At 44.9% G+C, this 21581-nt stretch overlaps 1 protein-coding gene across 1 annotated transcript in view; it reads right to left on the reverse strand.

Moving 5' to 3' along the window:
• LOC108796545 (adhesion G protein-coupled receptor F5-like) overlaps positions 1–21581 on the reverse strand; it is a 31401-nt gene that overhangs the window by 4909 nt on the left and 4911 nt on the right. The window contains exons 4-13 of the mRNA XM_018568039.1: positions 19258–19422; positions 18035–18250; positions 15663–15800; positions 13248–13441; positions 11024–11209; positions 8768–10093; positions 5163–5204; positions 2208–2273; positions 1159–1249; positions 942–1029 (exon numbers count right to left, since the gene is read on the reverse strand). Coding sequence (XP_018423541.1) covers positions 942–1029; positions 1159–1249; positions 2208–2273; positions 5163–5204; positions 8768–10093; positions 11024–11209; positions 13248–13441; positions 15663–15800; positions 18035–18250; positions 19258–19422 — 2512 coding nt within the window. The remainder of the gene's footprint in view (positions 1–941; positions 1030–1158; positions 1250–2207; positions 2274–5162; positions 5205–8767; positions 10094–11023; positions 11210–13247; positions 13442–15662; positions 15801–18034; positions 18251–19257; positions 19423–21581) is intronic.

Genomic DNA, 21581 nt, shown 5'->3' on the forward strand with positions numbered 1-21581 from the left:
AGCTTAGCTGCTGAATATCTTATGCCAGGGTCACTGCTTATTCAATACTAGGAGGGGGGGAACATAGGGAGCTGAGCTGCTGATTCACTACTAGGAGGGGGGGGGCATAGGGAGCTGAGCTGCTCAGTCACTACTGGGAGGAGGGAACACAGGGAGCTGAGCTGCAGAGTCACTACTGGGAGGAGGGAACACAGGGAGCTGAGCTGCAGAGTCACTACTGGGAGGGGGCTACATAGGAAGCTAAGCTTCTGAGTCACTACTGGGAGGGGGGAACAGAGGGATCTGAGCAGATGATTCACTACTAGGAGGGGGGTAATAGGGAGCTGAGCTGCTGAGCCATTACTGGGAGAAGCGAACAGAAGGAGCTGAGCTGCTGAGTCACTACTGGGAGGGGGGAATGTAGGGAGCTGAGCTGCTGGGATAGAGAACCAGAGGCATCTAAGTTGCTGAGTCACTGCTGGGAGGGGGGGCATAGGAAGCTAAGCTGCTGAGTCTCTACTGCAAGGTGAGCTGCAGGGGGAGCTGAGCTGCTTAGAGAACACTGATTAAAGAAGAAGTCACACCATACCCATCATTGTTGCCTCCGGTCCCCCAGGGGGGACAGTGCATGTAGCACGTTGTCCTGTATTGATTGGTGCTGTGGATACTGAGCTAGCATGGCTGACAGCACGCCACCTCCCCACACTGCTGTTTGACCACACTGCTCAGCAAGAGAAGAATACCAGCACCTCTCCTGGAGCAAACGCGCGCCCAAGATCAGTTTCATCACCACTCACTAAGGAAGTGTATCATATCCTCATAGTTCTCAGGAAAGGACCGGGGGGTAGAAAAGGATTTGTGAGCTAAAATCTATAGGAGCCTTGATTTCACTCATGGCGGACTAACCTTACCGCAAGGTACCGCAATGAGCACTATAAAGCCGTACATTGCCCCATACACACCTCGCTTGCCAAAACTCATCTTCCTGAAGGGTTTTTTGCCTGGCTTTGATCTTGGCCTTGATGGTCCTGAGGAATCCGTAGATGATGTCTGTGAATGGAAAATGATTAGATCATTATCATTGTAACCCGCCATACTAGGATAAGTACTCGGTGCCGCCAGCGGCAGTTGTGGCAGAAGATGCAGATGTCATTGTTAGAAGCATTCAGACACACTAACCAGATTTAAACAATGAATTCCCCTCGTAGTTAAATAAAACTACAATGAAGTTGTATGGATTGTCCCTGAGCACGGATGGCTTCACAAAGTCCTTCACAACCCAGAAGTTCCGGTCCGCTGCTGCAAGCACTATTTTTGTAGATCACACTGGACCGGAATGCAGGCACTAATGTGCCTGCGTTCCGGGTGCGGGCGATCGAACTGTGGGCGGGGGACATGGCTGCGGTGCAACCCCACGCCCCCTTCCGCCCCTGAACGCAGGGAGTCGTTGACTTGCATTCCAGTGCGTTCTAGAGGCGCCGGCATCCTATCCTCCCGCGGTGCTAGTGTGGCCGATGTTGCATACGGGGAGAGGTGCCCCGCCCCTTTCCGTCTGCGGCTTCTGACACATTCAGCCGTCAGCCGCACGAGCACCGCAGGAGCATAGCCGTAGCCAGCTCCTTTTGCGCACGTGGTAAGAAAAAAAAACTGCCCCCAACAGGCGTGTGACATCACCCAGCGCCCTGCCTCCAGGATTTTTTAATTTAATTTTTTACTATTTTTTATTTCATTTTTATTATTTCTTATTTCATTTTTTTTTAACTGTTGGGGGGGCTACGGGGAAATATTAGGGGTCTAAACAGTCCCCTGATGTTTCCCTTTTAAAATAAAAAAGAAATTGGGCACACAAAGTCCCCAATCTCTTTTTCTGCAGCCTCTGTTCTAAATGAATGGAGAGCACAGAGGCTTCCCATTCATTCAGAAAATATTAGGACCTTATGGGCACCCCTGCTCTACACGCTTCTCTGTTCATAATGCCCATCATCATACCCTTCACACTTCTCTCCTACACATAATGTCTGCTATTATACCCTACATATGTATCTTCTGCACACCATGCCCACTGTCATACCCTTCACACTCCTTTCCTGCACATATGGGCTGTGGTCATACCTAAATGATGATAATTGATACATTTTAAATGTAAAGCTACAACTCAGACTTCAACCTGACCCTACAGCAGAGGGCACGTTTCTTCACTCCAGACATTTATTACGTGGAACACTTACCTGTACCCTGGACCTGAGTGTTCTCAAGTAGGACGATGAGATGCTGCTTCTTACCGCTGTCCGCACCTAAGTACAGAGGAGCGTCATCATACATCCAGAGCAACAATGTTCTAACATTTCTATACCATCTCATCACCCAAAGAAAGCAGAGCTGAGAAAGAACACCAACCTCCAATGCTGTACATAGTGTTGTTGGGTATTACAGCTGTAATGGCTGGGGGCTAAAGAGACCCTGTCATGAGGCAAGATGGCTGTGTGAAAAAATGCTGCAACCTATTCCAAGATACATCCACCAACTGGAGCCAAAGGATGTCTCTAAACCTAGAAACACCCCGGAAGAACTACAAGAAGGTGTTCCTTCTTCTCTTAATGCACATTAATGAGTGTCTTTTCATGTACTGAGGTGTGTTGTGTTAAAGCAGTCTATTAAAGTGACACTAAACTCCGGAGTTAAATCCTAAAAATACATTCACGTCCCTTAAATATTAACAAAAATGTGTCTTATTTGTGTATCACTCGGCTGTAGATCCTCCAATCATCTCTGCATTGGTGCTGACACTGTCCTTCATTCTGGAGGGGGGCTACTTCTGTTCCCCATGGTCCCTGTGTGTGTTGTAAAGTAGTCACCGCTCCAAGCTCGTTCCTGTGATGGACTACAATCTCAATATAAATTAGTAGACTAAACGTGAGATTGTAGTCCATCACAGGAGCGAGCAATGTAGCACAGGGGCCATTTTGCTGGGAGGTACCGGTATACACGTATATATACAACATTATGACCGCACACCTAATATTGAGTAGGTTTCCCCTTTGCCCCCAAAACAGCCCAGACTAGGGATGCACCGATATCGTTTTTTCAATATTGAGTACGAGTAGCGATATTTTTTTCCCCGCTGCTCGCCTATACTGAATATCGATACCAGAAGTCCCATTAAGGAAGCCAGGCAGTGTGTAAAGACCCGCCACTTGGCTTCCCGATTAGCAGGGAAGCCGTTTCCATACTCCCTCGTCACCAGCTGACGAGGAAGCATGGAGCCGGCTTTCTGGCCACATACCAGTACAGGTAATGACTCGCTGCCTGGCTTCCTAAATGGCCAGGAAGCCAGTTCCATGCTCCCTCGTCTACAAGTGATGAGGGAGCATGGAGCTGACTTCCCGTTCAATCAGGAAGCTGGGCAACATGTAATGACTCGCTGCCCGGCTTCCTGATACCAGAAGTTCGGGTATTAGGCTAGGCATGGGAGCACACGCCCAAATACTCGGTATCGTCACCGAAACTGATACTAGTATTGGTATCGGTGCATCCCTAGCCCTGACCCATCGATCCATGGACTCCACTAGACCTCGAAAGGTGTGCTGTGGTATCTGGCACCAATCTGTCAGTAGCAGATCCTTAAAGTCATGTAAGTTGCTAGGTGAGGCCTCCATGGATCAGACTTGTTTTTACAGCACATTGCAGACCGGAAACATCCCACAAGAGCTGCATTTTTGGAGTTGCTCTGACCCAGTCGTCTAACCATCACAATTTGGCCCACAATTTGGTCATTTTTTGCAAGTCATTCATAAATACATGAACTATATGGCTACAAGCCCGTAGACGCCTAACCCTCACAAATGCTCTTTTGGCTAAATGGGCACAAATTCCCACGGACACCCTTCTCAGAACAGTGGAGGTCATCATAGGTGCAGAGGGGGCCAAGTCGATATTAATGTCCATGGGTTTTGCAATGGGATGTTCAACAAGATCATATTCACTATAAAACTGTCATTTTGTGGACACCTGTCCATCAAACCTATACTAGTTTGTTGGACATCCTATTAAAAAAACATGGGGCATTAATATGGAGCTGGTCGCCTATTGTGACTATAATAGCCTCCACTCTTCCGGGAAGGGTTTTTACAAGATTTTGGAGTGTGTCTATAGGAATTGTGAGTTCAGGTACTGATGTTGGATAAGTCTGTGAAGGTTCCCATTCATCCAGGTCATGGTATATCTGTAAAAAATAAGTCAAGGGAACTGGACTTGCTGTATGTTTCCTGAAACGGCTTCAAGAAAAATACAGCAAGTAGAGTTGCCTTGACTTATTTTTTACAGATGATGTTGGATAAGTCCTGGCTTCCAAAAAGTGTTTGATTTCATCCCAAAGGTGTTCAGTAGGGTTGAGGTCAGGGCTCGGTGCAGCACACTCAAGTTCCTACGCACCAAACTCATCAAACCATATCTACACTGAGTGGCCAGTTTATTATGACCACCTGACGTTTGTAGGCAAATTAGCTATAATTAGGTGCTGAAGTTGCTAGAGGGCCAGACCATTATAAATAGGGAAGCAGGTTGTTTACCACGACAGTAGAAGTGATTTGTTTCTGAAGATACAGGGAAACAACGCGATTTAACAGCCTTTGAACGTGGGATGATTGTTGGCGCGGAGCCATGGAGCGAGTATCAGCAAAACAGCAGAATACGTTAAATGTTTAAGAGCAGCTGTTGTTAAAGTGTTTAAAGACTGGACTGTCAGCCGAAAATCTGGGTCTGAATGTGCGAATTGTGGCCGTCAGCGACTAGTCAATGTTAGGGCAGAACGGGGGAGGGGCAAGACTGGTACAAGACAACAGAAGGGCAACAGTGCCGTGTCAGATTCCTCGCATCACCTTTCATCATCTCGTGGAGTCACGAGGCGGCCCAACGAAGTACTGATGGGGTGGTCATAATAATCTGGCCACTCAGTGTATATGGAGCTGGCTTTGTGCACATGATGGAATAGAAAATGGCCTTCAACAAACTGTCAACCAACCAACAGCACCCTTTACTGGAAACACCTGAACCCATCCATTTGGAGAAATGTCCACATAATTTTGGCCAAACTGTGTACATTCTCTCACTACAGTTTTTTCTTTAAAAAGCTGCCAACAGTGAAGTCTTACAAATATGTCCCCTTATAATGAGCTATCACTCACCTTCTGGTCCAGCAGCACAGTTGATACCAAAATAAACAAACCCTAGATAAAAAAGCAATACAAGTCAGTATTCTGCATTATGGTGCAAGAACATGAATATTCATTCACAGAATTGTGCAACATGTTTGTAAATATTGCATTTATTATGTTCAGGTCTTCCCCCCAAAACTTTGTTTCTTTTTTAACCACTTGAAGACTAGGTGTTACACCCCCTTCCTGTCCCGGCAATTTTTCAGTATTCAGCGCTGCGGTACTTTGACTGACATTTATTCCGTCATGCAGCGCTGTACTGAAATGAATTTTATATCGTTTTTTGGGGACAGATAGAGCTTTTTTTTGGTGGTATTTAATCATCACTGGGGGGGTTTATTTTTTACTATATAACGAAAAAAAAGGACCGAAAATTTTGAAAAAAAAAAAAGTTATGTTAAAAAAAAACATTTATTCTTACTCATATTTTTGGTAACGTCGGATAAATAGACACTAAACATGTCAAGCTTTAAAATTGCGTGCGTCCGCGAAATCGCAATAAAATACTATACCTAAAATTGGCCATAGGCGACGCTTTAAAAGCTTTTACCGCTCATCAGTTTAGTGTGATCAGTGTATAATGGCCCTATAATTATTGCTCGCACTCCGACGTTCGCAGTAATATGCAACATGTGCAGCGTAATGGGCGCAATCGTCGTTTTCGCACGTATGCGCACCGGACCCATGTTTGCACGCCTATATGTGGGGTTGGGACTTTAAAAAAAAAATTGTGTTTTTAAAATTATTTTTTATGCATGCGAAACTTAATTTTTTTTTTTTTTACTTTTTTTTTAAACTTAACTTTATTATTATCACATAGGGGGATAAGAATCCCCCTATGTGATAGCAAAGAGGATGTGACAGGTCCTCTTTAAAAAATTTTACGTTTTGGACAGAGAGGAGAAGGATCCGACCCATGCCATGTTTTTTATTGGTGTCTGTGTCTCTGTAGGGCCTCGTTCACACCAGACACTGGTTCTGGCCGGAACGCACTGCATTGCATTGTGGCCGGCTCACTATGTTGTGGGGCCGGAGGGCGTGGCCACGGTACCATTCACTTCAATGGACCGCCACGCTCTCTGGCCGCAATGCGATCGGCCGCATGGGAACACAAGGCGCATCAATGCCTGCAGTTCGGTCCGAACAAAATAGTGCTTGCAGCATTTTGTTCGGACTGGACTGCAGGCATTGATGCGCCTTGCGTTCCCGTGCGGCCGGTCGCATTGCGGCCGAAGGGCGTGCCTACAGTGCCATTCATCTCAATGGACCGCCACACCACCTCCTGCCCCACAACATAGTGATGCAGTGCGTTCCGGGCAGAATCGGGCCGGAACGCACTGTGTCTGGTGTGAACGAGGCCGTAGGGAGATTCACTTCCCCTATTTGTCCTGGTGAATGTTATCACTGAAAGTGAAAGAAAATCCCAAATGTTGTGTTCTAATGAGTTCTGGTGATCACCAGTCATTTCCCTCACTTTGAAAGGATTTCCACTCAGTTCCTGTTGTGGCTATTGGAGAGGAACTGAAAGGAGATCTCCCCAATGGGACACGGTTGGCAAAAAAACCCGATTGGGGTTAAAATCCTCCCTTACTCTATGCACAACAAACAAAAAAATGTAAAAAAGGTTTTGGCTGAAGTCCTACTTTAACCAGTTGACATCCGTGGTGTTAAACCCCCTTCCCATCCAGGCCATTTTTCAGTATTCAGCGCTGCGGTAAAACTCCATGAATTACACAAAAAAACTACCTTTGCAGTCCCAATTATGCCACCCTACCACGCCCCATGTTGCAAAGGTAGTTTTTTTTTGCAATTCCTCCATTTGCGTTTAAATGACTTTGCTGGGGGGAAAAAAAGCCTATTTATAGAACATTACATTATGGCCATTAGATGGAGCGTTTCACTTTTCGAATGTAGTGTGTTGTAATATTACATTATAGCCACTAGATGGAGCTTCTCCCAGTTCGAATATAGTGTTTTGCAATACTAGTTATGGACACTAGATGGAGCTGATGAGCATAGGAAATAAATGCTTCCCCCATATACTCCTCAGCTCCATCTAGTGGCAATCATGTGCCATTACAACACACTACATTCAAAATGGGAAAAAATATATTCGGAACATTAGTTTTTGACATTATATGCCCAAAACGAACGTTCAAAGATATTCACATTGCGAAGGGCCCTGCAAAATGTTTATCAATAGACCCCATACTGCCTTTCTGTACAAAACAGTATCAAATGACAGCACAACATAGCTGTTTATAACGCTATTAACTATATGGCTCTTTTTTATATTGTTATGCACACAGGAGGAGCTGAAAGACTGCAAGTGTAATATGTCAGGCAGTTGACATTTCAGTAATTGTCAGTCCTCAGGGGGGCCTCTCAGTTCCACAGTGTCCTCAGACCAAGTAGCAATAAATAAGGGGGGGAATATAAATCTACCCTCATGGCAACAACTGCTGCAATGAAGACCTGCGGAATTCAACATGACTTGGTCTAGAAATACATCTGCTGGTTACCTTGCTGACTCTATAGCCATCTGATTGCTTGCATGTGCTGCCCTGCAGTGTGCCCCCCCTCCCCTCCTGCAGCGCTGCCCCCCCTCCAGCCGTGTTACCTTCCATCCCGGGCTCCGCCGTCCCCTCTGCGGGCCTGGCTGTCAGCAGGAAGATGGGAGGGAGATCAACATTGTCCTCCTTGCTGACCTCCTCTCCGACGTCTGAATGCGGAAATGATGTGTAGAAGAAGCTGGTGAAGCAGATCTCTTCTTCATCAGCTTCTTTGGGGGTCCCCAGGTGACATTAGGGATCTTAGAGACCCCTGATGTCTCCATAAAGAAGACCTTCCAGTGTGCCTGTTCTATCACATAATGCTAAGTGTTAAAAAAAAAGGTTACATATATAAAAAAAAATCTTTAAGTCTCACAACCCCCATGTCTACGCACATATAAACGTAAATACGCATCAGGTGCACCAACGTGCGAAAATTACAATTGCGCTGCACATGTTACATATCATCGCGAATGTCGGAGTGCGAGCCAAAATTTGAGGGTCGTTAATCACTGATAACACTAAACTGATGAGCGATAAAAAGCTTTTACAGCGTCGCCTATGGCCAATTTTGGGTATTGTAGAATGTTTTGGTTTCGCGGGGCACACGCAATTTTAAGGCTTGACACGTTAGGTGTCTATTTACCCGACGTAATTTTTTGCTAATTTTTCCTTAATATAGTAAAAGATAAAAAAACCCAAAAATGGTATAAAATTAATTTCAGTACGTTGCATGACACAATAAAATGTCAGTTAAAGTACCTCAGAGCTGAATACTGACAAATGGCCTGGACAGGAAGGGGTCACACCCCAGTCATCAAGTGGTTACATTGTCTTAAAAATGTCTAAATGTTTAAAGATCCAAATTAAATGTCTAAACATGCTTAAAATGTCTTAAAAGCTCTTTTATATAAACCCATGATGAATTAAAATGTAAAAGCCTTGTATTCTGCCGTAAAATCTGATCTATTTCCCATGCAAATGTTTTCTAAAGGCATTTCTAAAGGTGTATGTCACACTTACCTGAAAAGAGTTGAGTGCTGAGAATATTGCATTGAAAACCTTATTTGTAGGATCAGCTACCACTCCGAGGCCGAATCCCCAGGTGGTTCCCAGAAGAGGAGTGAGGACTGCCATAGTTTTAGCAATCACAATTAAAACTTGTCTTTCCTCTCTCCCCGGCTTTTCTCCAACAGTAGGCCTCATCAACTTAAAGATGACCACCAGCAAGATCAACATATTGATGAACACAATGGTTAAAGCTGGCACCACGAAGGCCAGGAACGGTCTGTCATTACCGTAGTCAAGCCAGCAGAATTTGTCGCTGATAAATCTTTTTCTGGGTTCAGTTGAAGCCACTGTGATAATGGTTATCAAGAGAGGACATCCGTAGCCCAGGAGGAAAGCTATGATCATCATGGTCTTCCTACTCATGTCATGCAAGATATAGATCAGGCGATAAAAAAGAATGAGTCCCGTGGTCAGCATCCAGAAGAACAAAGACAAGTAGAAGAAAAAGCTGAAGAAGGCCGCGGCTTTGCAGGCAGATTTATCTTTAGTCTTCTCTAGTGCTGCACCAATGATAAACCAGATATCGGCCACCAGCAGTGTAACGGCAATATTTACCAGGCAGACGTGACGTACGTAGGAGGTCTTGTTTTTGATAACGGATGTCCACACTAAGGCCTCGATGAGTAGAGTGATCACCAAGCAAGCAAGAGATATCCCGACTCCGATGTAAGTAATCAGTTCCACAAAGCCAGCTGGATCTGGATCTCCCATAAGAACTGAGAAAGAAGTCAAGTGGTTACATGAGCATGTTATTGTACCATTTTCATCTGAGGGTTCACAACCGCTATTGTTCCAGATGTTCTTCTCCAAGTCAAACCAGACACAGTCTGGTGCCACTAATGACGCATTACTCTTTTTAAAGGACATACTTATAGTAAGTGTTTTGCCATCTATTATGGAGGAATTTCCAAGGATTGTTGACATAACCAGACCGTTGACAACCTTTTTTGAGTCCTTCGGCAAAATGTCCTTCATCGTACTGTAAGCGATGGTGATGACTGAGCTGGAGATCCCTGGCCACTTGTTCTTATCGATGAACACACTGCCAGTTACGTTTTGAAAGGAAAAAGCCCCATTGTAGTCAGTGGCTTTGCTCATGATTTGTCCAAAAAGCTGAATGTTTTTGTTGGCAGATTCGTTTTTTATGCTGATCGTGTCAGTGAAGTTCAGATTTTTCGCAAAAGTCTCTACAGAATTCAGAATGGTCGCACTTTGGTTACTTACTTTCTCCCAAGCGCTGGGTTTGTCCACCACAACATCAACTGTTTCCATAAAGAACTAGGGGGAAAAAAAAGTCTTGTTTTAATACTATTATTAGTAGAACTCTAGGGAAACACCTCAATGGACTGATGAAATCCATACATGCAGGGCCGGATTTACTCTCTCTGCTGCCCAATGCCAGGTTCCTCAATGTGCCTCCCTGTATGCAGGCTGCATACAAGTGATCTCGGCGACATCTCCGAGATCAATTGTACAAAACAAGCGGCGGTTTCCCCGCTGTATATTTAGCTCTGCTTGCCCAAAGTAGGGCTAAATGTAGAAAACAACTACCTGCGCCCGGAACTACATATCCCGGGCGTCGGGAGATTGGAATTCACACCCTTGCTGCCGCTCTACTCTCTGCTGCCCCGAGGCTGGGCCTCGGTTGGCCTTGTGGGATATCAAGTAAACGATAAGATAAATAAAAATTTTAAAAAGTAAAAAAAAATAAAAAAGTAATAAAGTAAAAAGGAGCAATAAAAATAATTAAAACTAACCCTGCTGCCCTGCTATCTGGTTGCCATTCTCCATTGATGGGGGGGGTTTCGGCGGGGGGGGGGGCGCATTGCAGAACCTGGCCTTTTGGGGCAGGGAGAGAAAATCCGGCCCTACATACATGGCTACTATTTTGCCCGCATAAGGTTTTTCTTTAGTGTTCGGCTACTCTTGTAATTTACATATACTGCAGCGATGAGAGGATCATACTACTGCTTCCTGGTTCAGATTTACTACTTCCTAGCTCACTTATCCATACCTCCCATCTGTCCCTCAGCTGGAAGAACTGTTCCTCTTTTTTAACCAGATGCCTCTGCCCCCCTTTCCTCCCCAGTTGTCCCTATTTTTGGTCTGAAGTACACATACTGTATGTGTGAGGCTGGGGGGAGGAATTCACTTTAGTAAACGATTGCAAATCAGTTTTGCTTGTCTGGCTAATACAGACCCGTGTACCTTCATCATTGTTTTGTCAACTGTAACATTCGTGTTTCCCACTGAAGAAATGATCGTCACCATCAACTCCAACGTCTTCGAAGAGTTCTGAATAGTTTCTTTCTCACTGGTGGCGGTAATGCTGATATTACTGAGTAATTCCGACAAGGACTGCTGTACCTGTACTGCTGTGCCATTGAGCACGTCCTAGAATGACAAGATGTACAAAGTAAACGTTCAGCTGTCTAACGCACAGTATGACGTACGGTTATTTTTAGAGGTTGATTGCTACTTTTATGTAACCGGTTTGACCTTTTCAATGCCGTCACTTGGTGGATTTATCCTCTTATGTTTTTACATATACTCATTATGAATGTATAGATACAATGCCAAGTACTACATCCAGGGGCGTCCCGAGGCTGGGAGTCACCCGGAGCCAAGACCGAGTGACACCCCGCTGTGACGTCATCACGCATGCGTGTGAAGTTGCCTCGCACATGCACGGTCTTCTCTTGACGGCTGCCAGCAGCCATCTTGGTGATGGACGCCGGCAGAGAGAGGAGTGGACGTTCACCTGGCGGGATGAGGTATGCCGCCGGATCCCCTCCTCTCTCCTGACACTTTCAGGCTCTTGGTCCGTGACCCAGTGCCCGACTTTTCATAGGGGGTGACACCAAAATGACTGTCAGTCATTTTGGCGTCACCCCTCCAATGGTGGCACCCGGGTGCCCCCCCGGCACCCTCCTTGTGACGCCACTGACTACATCTATGTTCTATTATAGTTCAACGAGGTCCAAATGATCCATAGTGATATGATCTTTCATGCGCAGTTTACCCTCTCACCTAGAACTCTGAAACTACACTGTGATGAATGTATACATTCTTCTATTATAATTAGTAGGGATGCACTGATACCGATACTAGCATAGGTATCGGTGCCGATACCGAGTATTTGGGTGAGTACTTGTACTTGCCCAAATGCTCCAATACTATCCCCGGAACTGGAACTTCCGGTCAGTGCAGCAAGGTAACATGGAGCCAGCTTCCCGGCTTCCTGATTGGATGAGAAGCTGGCTTCACTTGTTGCTCGGCAGCCTGGCTTCCTGAACAATCAGGAAGCCAGGCTGCCGAGCAACAAGTGAAGCTGGCTTCCTAGCCAATCAGGAAGCCGGGAGGCGTGTCATAACCTGTTTGGAAAGGAAGCCGCATCCATGCTCCCTTGGCACTTGCGGTCAGACCCTCTGACTAGAAGTTCTGGTATCAAGGAAGGTATCAGAGCATTTGGTCGATTACAAGTACTCCAGGGACATGCGGTCAGGGGAGGCAGGGGAGGCTGAGCCTCACCTAGTATTATACAGAGAAAAAGCTGTCAGCTTCAAGTCAGAAGCTGACAGCTTTTTCTCCATTCAGACCAGCTTCTTACCGGTTACACAGCGGGGAAAGTCTCCTCGCTGTGTAACCTGTCACGCATCTGGCTTTTGACAGGTACTTAGGTTTCACAGCAGCGGGCTTCCCCACTGCTTGTGTAACCTAACTTGGTGAGGCAAGAGCCGTCACAGCCTCTACTCTGTGTTAGAGGCATGAACTCTGTGGATGGCTTGGACCAATAGCAAAGCGCCATTGGTCCAAGCTGTCCAATCAAAAAAAAAAAGAAAAACAAAACGATGAGGACATCGATCTCGATGCCTCACCAGTGATGAGCAAGTGGGGGACAGGGAGGCTCCTCCCTGTCTCCTCTCTTCCTCCTCAGCTTGGTTACCAAGCTGGGGGCGGGGCTTCGGCAGGAAGGGGGTGAAGATTCAGCGGGATGGGGCGGAGCTTCGGCAGGCTGGGGGATGCCTCATCCACCACGGAAGGCGCGGCACGTCACGTCACTGGAGTACTCGCCCAAATACTCGGTATCGGCAACGTGCATCCCTATTTATTACTATAAGTATGTGTATCTAAACATGTTAACCGTGCTCAGATAGATCCCAAAACAGTGCAGAGAATACCATTTGTATTTTAGCCCTGCCTTGGCTCGGCTGGCACATATTGGGTTGCTAGAACGCATATTTAAACCACCATATTTCCTTCACTATTGCTATAACTTGTGCACAAAGGTTCACACACATTGTGGTTGAATAATACATTCCATGGGCGTAGATTTTGCCCAGCATTGATGCATGGCCGCACACACATATGCCATTGAATGTGGCCCATTGTGTCATCATACCAGTATCACAGTCCGGAGGGAAGCGGTTACCTGAACATTCAGCAGCTCCTGGAAAACCTTTGTGGAATAGCACTCATCTACCGGCTCTGACCAGCTCCCATCTCTGCAAGTGTAAGTTAAGGTGCCCAGCTTGGCTGTGTCCCTGGTCTGACATGGCACGGCGTATGTCTTACCGCTGGGTGTTTCAGGAAGTTCCTTTTGGGCCTTGCAGTTTTCCCCTGGTCCTGCAGCCAATGAAATAGGAATGTAAAGGATAAGTGCATATGGAACACACATTATAAAATATTGGGTGGCACCAAGTGACTTAGTGCAAATATAAACTCTGACTTTTCTTTGTCTGTGCTTCGAGAGCTGATGACCAAAAGATTGCATTGTTTACATTCAGAATGTCTGCAGTCTGCACTGATCAGGGGAACGGTGCAGACAACAGCTACTGTGCCTGTTTTATTCACTTAAATCAATATTGGAAAGTAGGATGCACATGTAGAGCAGACCTTCTCAACCACGGTGCCTTCTGGCTGTCTTGGGAGGTGCCTCAAACGTTTTGCACAGCATCATGCCTTCCCATTGTGCAGACAGCCTTCTGATGTGAAAAGGGGGCTTCTTATGTGAAGGGGACTCCTGATGTGAAGGGGGCTGCTGATGTGAAGGGGGCTCCAGATGTGAAGGGGGCTCCAGATGTGAATGGGGCTCCTGATGTGAATGGGGCTCCTGATGTGAAGGGCGCTCCTGATGTGAAGGGCGCTCCTGATTTGAAGTGGGGACTCTGATGTGAAGGGGGAACTCTGGTGTAAAGGGGTGTTCTTATGTGAAAGAGGAGCTCTGATGTAAAGGGGGCTCCTGATTTGAAGTGGGGACTCAGATGTAAAGGAGGGACTTTGATGTGAAGGTGGGACTCTGGTGAGAAAGAATTGGGCTCCTAGTGTGTTGGGGGTACTCTAGTGTGGAAAGAGGGGGCTCCAGATGTAAAGTGGGAATTCTGATTTGAAGAGGAAACTCTAATGTGAAGGGGGGACCCTATTTTTATTTTTTTTTGTACAGGGTCCACCTTTAAAATCCATAGCACACTTTGTTTTTTTATATTTATGTTTTTTACATCTTAGTCTGGAAATTTGTCAGACTTTTAAAGGGCGCAGTGACTAAAAAAAGTTTGAGAAACGCTAATCTCGAGGGATGCCTTCTGTGTTGCTTTCAGTCCTGATCTGAGGCATACTCCATTCTACACTGTATAGTGCAGACTGCAGACAAAGCAATGTTTACAATGTCCAGAGCCTGTGATGACGGCTCCTAAGCACAGGAAAAGAAAATTGGGAGGAGAAAGTTTAGTAAATGGAGAACATTGGTTTCTGTCCCTGGATCTAGCAAACAGGTGACATTTTGCTACTGGAGTCCATCAAGGCATAAAGTTATATCGAACCTTACACCAAAGGTTACTAACCCTGCGAGCCAAGAGCTCAACGGATAATTTATAATCTCAAAATCTGAAAAAAGTCTGCTTGTTCAAAATATGCTCTTTTTTGGGGAAAATGTTAGGAAATTTACCCCAACTGATTGAAAAATGTGCCCCAAAATCCCCATAACAAGTGATTGTTGATAGATAAAACTCCTGTTCCCATTAAAGTCTAAGAATTATGCATCCTGCAAATCTGCATGTTCATTTGTCATGTGTGAATGTGGCCAAAAACGAATGTTACCTGTATATTTTCTATCCGGGTTGAATGTAATTCATTCATTAGATTAAAGTAAATTAAGAAAAATACCCCATTATGGCTACTAGATGGAGCGGAGGAGTAATGTACCCGGAAACATTCTTTCCGGGTCGAATGTAATATTAAGAAAATTCCACATCATTGCCACTAGATGGAGCGGAGGAGTAATGTAATGTAATACCACATTATGGCCACTAGATGGAGCGGAGGAGTAATGTAATGTAATACCACATTATGGCCTCTAGATGGGGCTGAGAAGCAAAGGATATATATATATATATACTTTTTTTCCTATGCTCCTCAGCACCATCTAGTGGCCATGATGTGGAATTTTCTTAATATTACATTCGACCCGGAAAGAAAATATACCAATTGCATTGGCTTTGGCCCCATTCAGCCAGAATGAATGTAGATGCAATTTCACATGACGAATGGCACTGCGAATTCTTTATAAATACACCTCTTTATGGAGTGGCTGAGTGAAATGGTGTCACTGCATTGAGGAAGTCCATCCTATGGGCATCTTCAATAATTAACTTTACAAACTTCTAGATGGATCTGGTTGTTAGGAGCGGGATAGAACGTATAGAAATTCAATATAGAACTACAGATTTAGTTTTTGACCACAGAGACCCTTTAACTAAAACCAATGTGTAATGGAAAGGCAATCAAGTATTAAAACATTTATAGTCCCCTTAGGGTTGTGTTGCCAAGACATAAGCCTACTTTGCCTTACCTGGTTCATAGCTGATGGTCATGGCATCACTAGTGGCAAAGTCACCCCGCCTGTTGAATATCATACAAGAGACACTGGCCGGTGTTTTAGTATTACAGTTAAAGGTTACGCTGGTGGAAGAACAATTTGGATTTGCAACTGAAAAACAAGTATTAATAATTAATAATACCATTGTAAATAAATAAACAAAAAGTAAAACTAATATTGACATCAATTATCCTGAAAGGTATCCCTTTAAACGCATCCTCTGCCCCCAGGGCCTGAAACACATCAGACTGACAGCACTACACAATGCAGTATAGTCCGCATTGTCTCACGGATGGTACACAACTTCCTGGGCCGATTTCAAAGGATTGTGACAAAATAATATAATTGGATTTAATGGCAATTACACCAGCGGTATTTTATATGTACACTATATTGCCAAAAGTATTGGGACGCCGACCTTTACACTCACATGAACATTAATGGCATCCCAGTCTTAGTCTGTAGGGTTCAGTATTGGGTTGGCTCCGCCCTTTGCCGCTCTAACAGCTTCAACTCTTCTGGGAAGTCGTCCACAAGGTTTAGGAGTGTGTCTATGAGAATGTTTGACCATTTGTGAGGTCAGGTACTGATGTTAGACGAGAAGGCCGGGCTCGCAATCTCCGCTCTAATTCATCCCAAAGGAGTTCTATCAGGTTGAGGTCAGGACGTATGGACCTTGCTTGGTGCACTGTTGCGCAGTCACTTTGGAACAGGAAGGGGCCATCCCCAAAATGTTCCCACAAAGTTGGGAGCATGAAATTGTCCAAAATGTCTTGGTGTGCTGATTCCTTAAGAGTTTCCTTCACTAGAACTAAGGGGCCAAGCCCAACCCCTGAAAAACAACACCACACCATAATCCCCCCTCCACCAAACTTTACACTTGGCACAATGCAGTCAGGCAAGTACCGTTCTCCTGGCAAACGCAAAAACCCAGACACGTCCATCAGATTGCCAGACAGAGAAGCGTGATTCGTCCCTCCAGAGAACACGTCTCCGCTTCTCTAGAGTCCAGTGGCGGCGTGCTTTACACCACGGCATCCCACGCTTTGCATTGCATGTAAGGCTTGGATGCAGCTGCTTGGCCATGGAAACCCATTCCATGAAGCTCTCTACACACTGTTGTTGTGCCAATCTGAAGGCCACACGAAGTTTGGCGACCTCTGCGCACTGTGCACTTCAGCATGCGCTGACCCCGCTCTGTCATTTTACGTGGCCTACCACTTCGTGGCTGAGTTGCTGTTGTTCCCAGTTGCTTCCACTTTGTTATAATCCCACTAACAGGTGACCGCGGAATATTTAGTAGCAAGGAAATTTCACAGAACACCCGAATTCAATGATTTGGAGGGGCGTCCCAATACTTCTGGTAATATAGTGTATATAGAAGTGAAAAATGTTTTATGATTCGTCCCTCCAGAGAACACGTCTCCGCTTCTCTAGAGTCCAGTGGCGGCGTGCTTTACACCACGGCATCCCACGCTTTGCATTGCATGTAAGGCTTGGATGCAGCTGCTTGGCCATGGAAACCCATTCCATGAAGCTCTCTACACACTGTTGTTGTGCCAATCTGAAGGCCACACGAAGTTTGGCGACCTCTGCGCACTGTGCACTTCAGCATGCGCTGACCCCGCTCTGTCATTTTACGTGGCCTACCACTTCGTGGCTGAGTTGCTGTTGTTCCCAGTTGCTTCCACTTTGTTATAATCCCACTAACAGGTGACCGCGGAATATTTAGTAGCAAGGAAATTTCACAGAACACCCGAATTCAATGATTTGGAGGGGCGTCCCAATACTTCTGGTAATATAGTGTATATAGAAGTGAAAAATGTTTTAATAAATATGCCTGGTGGAATCTGTTGTTCTGTATTAGCTGCCATGTTGTGTTGGATCAAAAGTAGAACATGACAATAAGCTAAGGAACCTTTCTATTGTATAACTACTACACATACATCATAGGCATTACCATGTATACATGATATGTATGAATGTTATTCGGGACTTTCTTTTATATATAGCAGCTAAGATTTTTCACATTACATGGAGGTCTTATAATAAAAAAAATTGCATAGCTTATTCATCCAGTGAAAATACTGGTACATTCGATCTGTGCAAGTTAACCAACTGGTCAAATGTTCTTCAATAGCTTCATACAGAATAGAGTGAATGGAGAAAATACCACATTATGGCCACGAGGTGGCGATGAAGATCATAGGAAAATAAATACATTGTATCTCGTTACTTACATGGATTTATTTCCTATGATCCTCAGCACCATCTAGTGGCTATAATGTGGCAATCACTGACTCACAGAAGGACAGATCTTCTACAGATATGAAGGTTACACTTACCAGGTATCAGTGGAGAGCCATGTGTGAAATTTCGAGTGTAGCCAGAGCCATTTACACAGCAAGTTAATGGTACCAGTGCTGTGTTTTCACATGTTTTTAGGTACGTTTGTAGAGGGTGAACTGTTATTTCTTCCTTGGAGGGCAAAGGTATAACAATCACAGTGAGACTGGCATTTGTACTTAGGCTGCCTTGGTAGGCGATACAAAAGTAGGTGCCTGTAAACAAAAAAACAATAAGAACATACAAGGTTGGATTGCAACCCAACCGTCCCAAAGTGCGGCCAAACTGGGGCTAGGGCATCTGACGCATGAAAATTCTAAATCAGGATATAAATAGTTCCTCCGGTCAGTGTACATTACGGGGTGTATTTATAAAATGTTTGCAGAGCTGTTCGCTCAGCGAACGTCTTCGTTTTAGCTCGCACTGCATTTTGGCCATTAGATGGAGCTGAGGAGCATTGGTATTTCCAGAATAAGACTCAATAAAAGGTATTACACTCTTTTTGCAGCCTCGCTCCTCCTCCGTTTTTGCAGTCAAAGGTCCCCAGGGTCATCCCGTATAATACAGTGTATTATGTGTGAGAATGTTGCGGGACATTCCACCGCCAGAGTGGAGGGGAAGAGCTGCTGCAACGACCAGCTAAGCAGCCAGGCATGACCGAGGTTCAGGTGAATATATCTTTGTTATTTGAGCCCCTAGACCCACTGCAAGGCTGCAAGATTTCATATGCCAAGAGTTCTTCTTTAAAGTGACATTAAACCCTCAAATTTTTTAACATAAACCAATACTGTAATGTGTGCCTTACTGTAATCCATGGTTGTTTCCCTTCTCTTTGCTGCCCTTCCTTTTAAATCCTCATGTCTTCTCATGCTGGACAGAACTTCCCTTTTCAGCTCAGGGCCTCTTCCTGTAGTGCTGGCTCAGATTACAAGACTATGCAAACAGATACACAGACACCGTGTATCTATTCCTGAGACAAGGCAGTCTGCTGCAAAACAGAAGTTCTGCCCAGCATGAGAAGAGATAAGGATTTAAAAGGAAGAGCAGCAAAGAGAAGGGAAACAACCATGGATTACAGTAAGGCGCACATTACAGTATTGTTTTATGTTAAAAAATCTGAGGGTTTAATGTCACTTTAAGTCTGATGACCATGTTACATCCATGTGATCTGTCCAGAATATAAAAAAACTCTTTGTCATACATCACATATGATTTTACGCACCAGCCCAGGAAGAGGGCACTCTGTCTTTCAGTAAATATTTCCCAGAAGCCACAATGTCGGTGTCTTTTGCCCATTTAATATTGGCAACTTCGATATCTATGTGGCAGGTCACATTGAGATTTTGTCTTCGTGAAAGTTCCACGGGTGACTGCACTGTGATATTCGCTGCAGGAAACAGAAAAAGAGATTTAATAAGCAGCCACATAAAGTACTACGTTAAAGGAAACCAAAATGAGTAAAATGGAAGCAGAGGTCTGATATAGGAATGATACAGGAGACACCTCCTGCACCACCTTTCTAAAGAGGACCCCGAGAGCCCCCAACTGAGCGCTCTGCTCTACTATGCAAATATTGATGTTAGAATATAAGTAACAATACTAATACTGTTTAGAGGGTATTATTCATATAGGGATTATATATGAATGTGAAGAACATGTGATGATTGATTTTCTATATATACATTTGTTCAGTTTGGGAATATACGCAAGCAGACTAAAGTCTATGGTTTTAGTTGTATTTGCTGCACATGTGTTACTCATCAATCATGATGGTAGAGGTGGCTAGAACCTCCCACATTCCTAATTACTGAGAAAGGCTGTGAGAGATATTCTAAATCAAAGTTTATGAAGTGTTTACAAACTGTGAATTATATCTCTTTACTGTAATATTTCTTGATTAAGTTATTTATAAAAGAAAGAATATTGAATTGTGTATAAATATTGATACTTGTGACATAACATGGTTTATATGATAGTTGAATGCATTTGAACTTGTAGTTAAAATGAGGGAAAAGGTGGGGGCATTTCCATCCCCCTCACTCCTACTAGTAGTCTAGAGGTGCCCATACACCTGCCGATTATCGTACGATAATGGCGGGTGATCCCGCGATCGTACGATAATCGGCAGGTGTATGGGCAGCGTGCGACCGTTTCTACTGTACGGTCGCACGACTTTCGTCTTCCGAGTACGCTTGAAAACCCGCCGAGAATCGTACGATTTTCGGCGGGTTGGTGGCGTGGTCGGAAGACGAATGCCGCACACTGCCCGCTCAGCAGTGCAATCATCGGAAACCCTCCCCATAGTGGGTAGGGCTTGCGATGATCGCAAGTACGATCTGCCTGTCCAAGACGCTAGGTCCACCTATCTACAGAGCAGTCCGAGAGCCCCCAACTGAGCGCTCTGCTATAATATGCAAATATTGACATAGACAAGACCCTGACCTTGAACTCTCATTGAAAGGTAAGTAATGGTGGTGATTGTGATGGTGTTGGTGGTGATAATGGTGGGGGTGGTGATGATGGTGGTGGTGGTAGGTTCCAGGTTGTACAAAAAAAAGCAGGGAAACTGTGAGCCCCTCCTATGGTATCTGTAAAAAATAAGTCAAGGCAACTGGACTTGCTGTACAGCAAGTCCAGTTGCCTTGACTTATTTTTTACAGATATACCATAACCTGGATGAATGAGAACCTTCACATGTCTTCACAGACCCCCCTATAGTATTTTTTTACTGACCCCCCCAATGGAATTGCTGAATTACTGAGTATATACAGGTGGTCTATAGGCATGCTAGGTCCACTTATCTACAGAGCAACCCGAAAACCCCCAATTGAGCACTTTTCTCTAGTGTGCAAATCTTGACTAGCTCTCATAGACAAGAGCCTGCCCATGAACTCTCATTCAAAGGTAAGTAAGCAGCGTGGTGGTCGTGATGGTGGTGCTGGGGGTGGTGGTGGGGGTTGTGATGATGGTGGTGATAGTGGTGGTGGTAGGTTTCAGGTTAGTACAACAAAGCAGAAAAACTGTGAGACTCCCAATAGTATTTTTCTCTGAGCCCCATTGGAAATACCGAATTACTGGTTATATAGGTCTATAGGCACACTAGGTCCACTTACTGTATCTATAAAGCAACCAGTCAGACCCCAATTGGGCCCTTTGCTCTTGTATGCAAATATTGACCAGCTAGATATCCATTCTGTTTTTACATCTCGGTTACAAAGTATAAGCTTTTTTTTGCCGCAAGATACAATGTTACAATTCAATTGACTGCAGGAGTGAATGAGCATATAAATGTAAGCATTGCTATGCCAATCCAGCGGAAAGGCTCTCCCCACCATGTTGAGAGTATGTGACCTAGTATGTTTGGGGAGGATGCACACTCATCAACCTCTTTCCTGACCTGGCAGGCTGCATGCTCAAGAAAGGGTCCATGGGGGGGAACCCATGCCAATTTTTGCATAGGCTCCTCCTTAAAATCTGTACCAGACCCAAAAGGCCTGGTATGATTTTTTTTTTTTAGTGTGTGTGTGTGTGTGTGGGGCGGGGGGG

The sequence above is a fragment of the Nanorana parkeri genome, unplaced genomic scaffold, assembly GCF_000935625.1.
Source record: "Nanorana parkeri isolate BGI_ZX_2015 unplaced genomic scaffold, ASM93562v1 scaffold1129, whole genome shotgun sequence".
Classification (NCBI taxonomy): Eukaryota; Metazoa; Chordata; class Amphibia; order Anura; family Dicroglossidae; genus Nanorana; species Nanorana parkeri.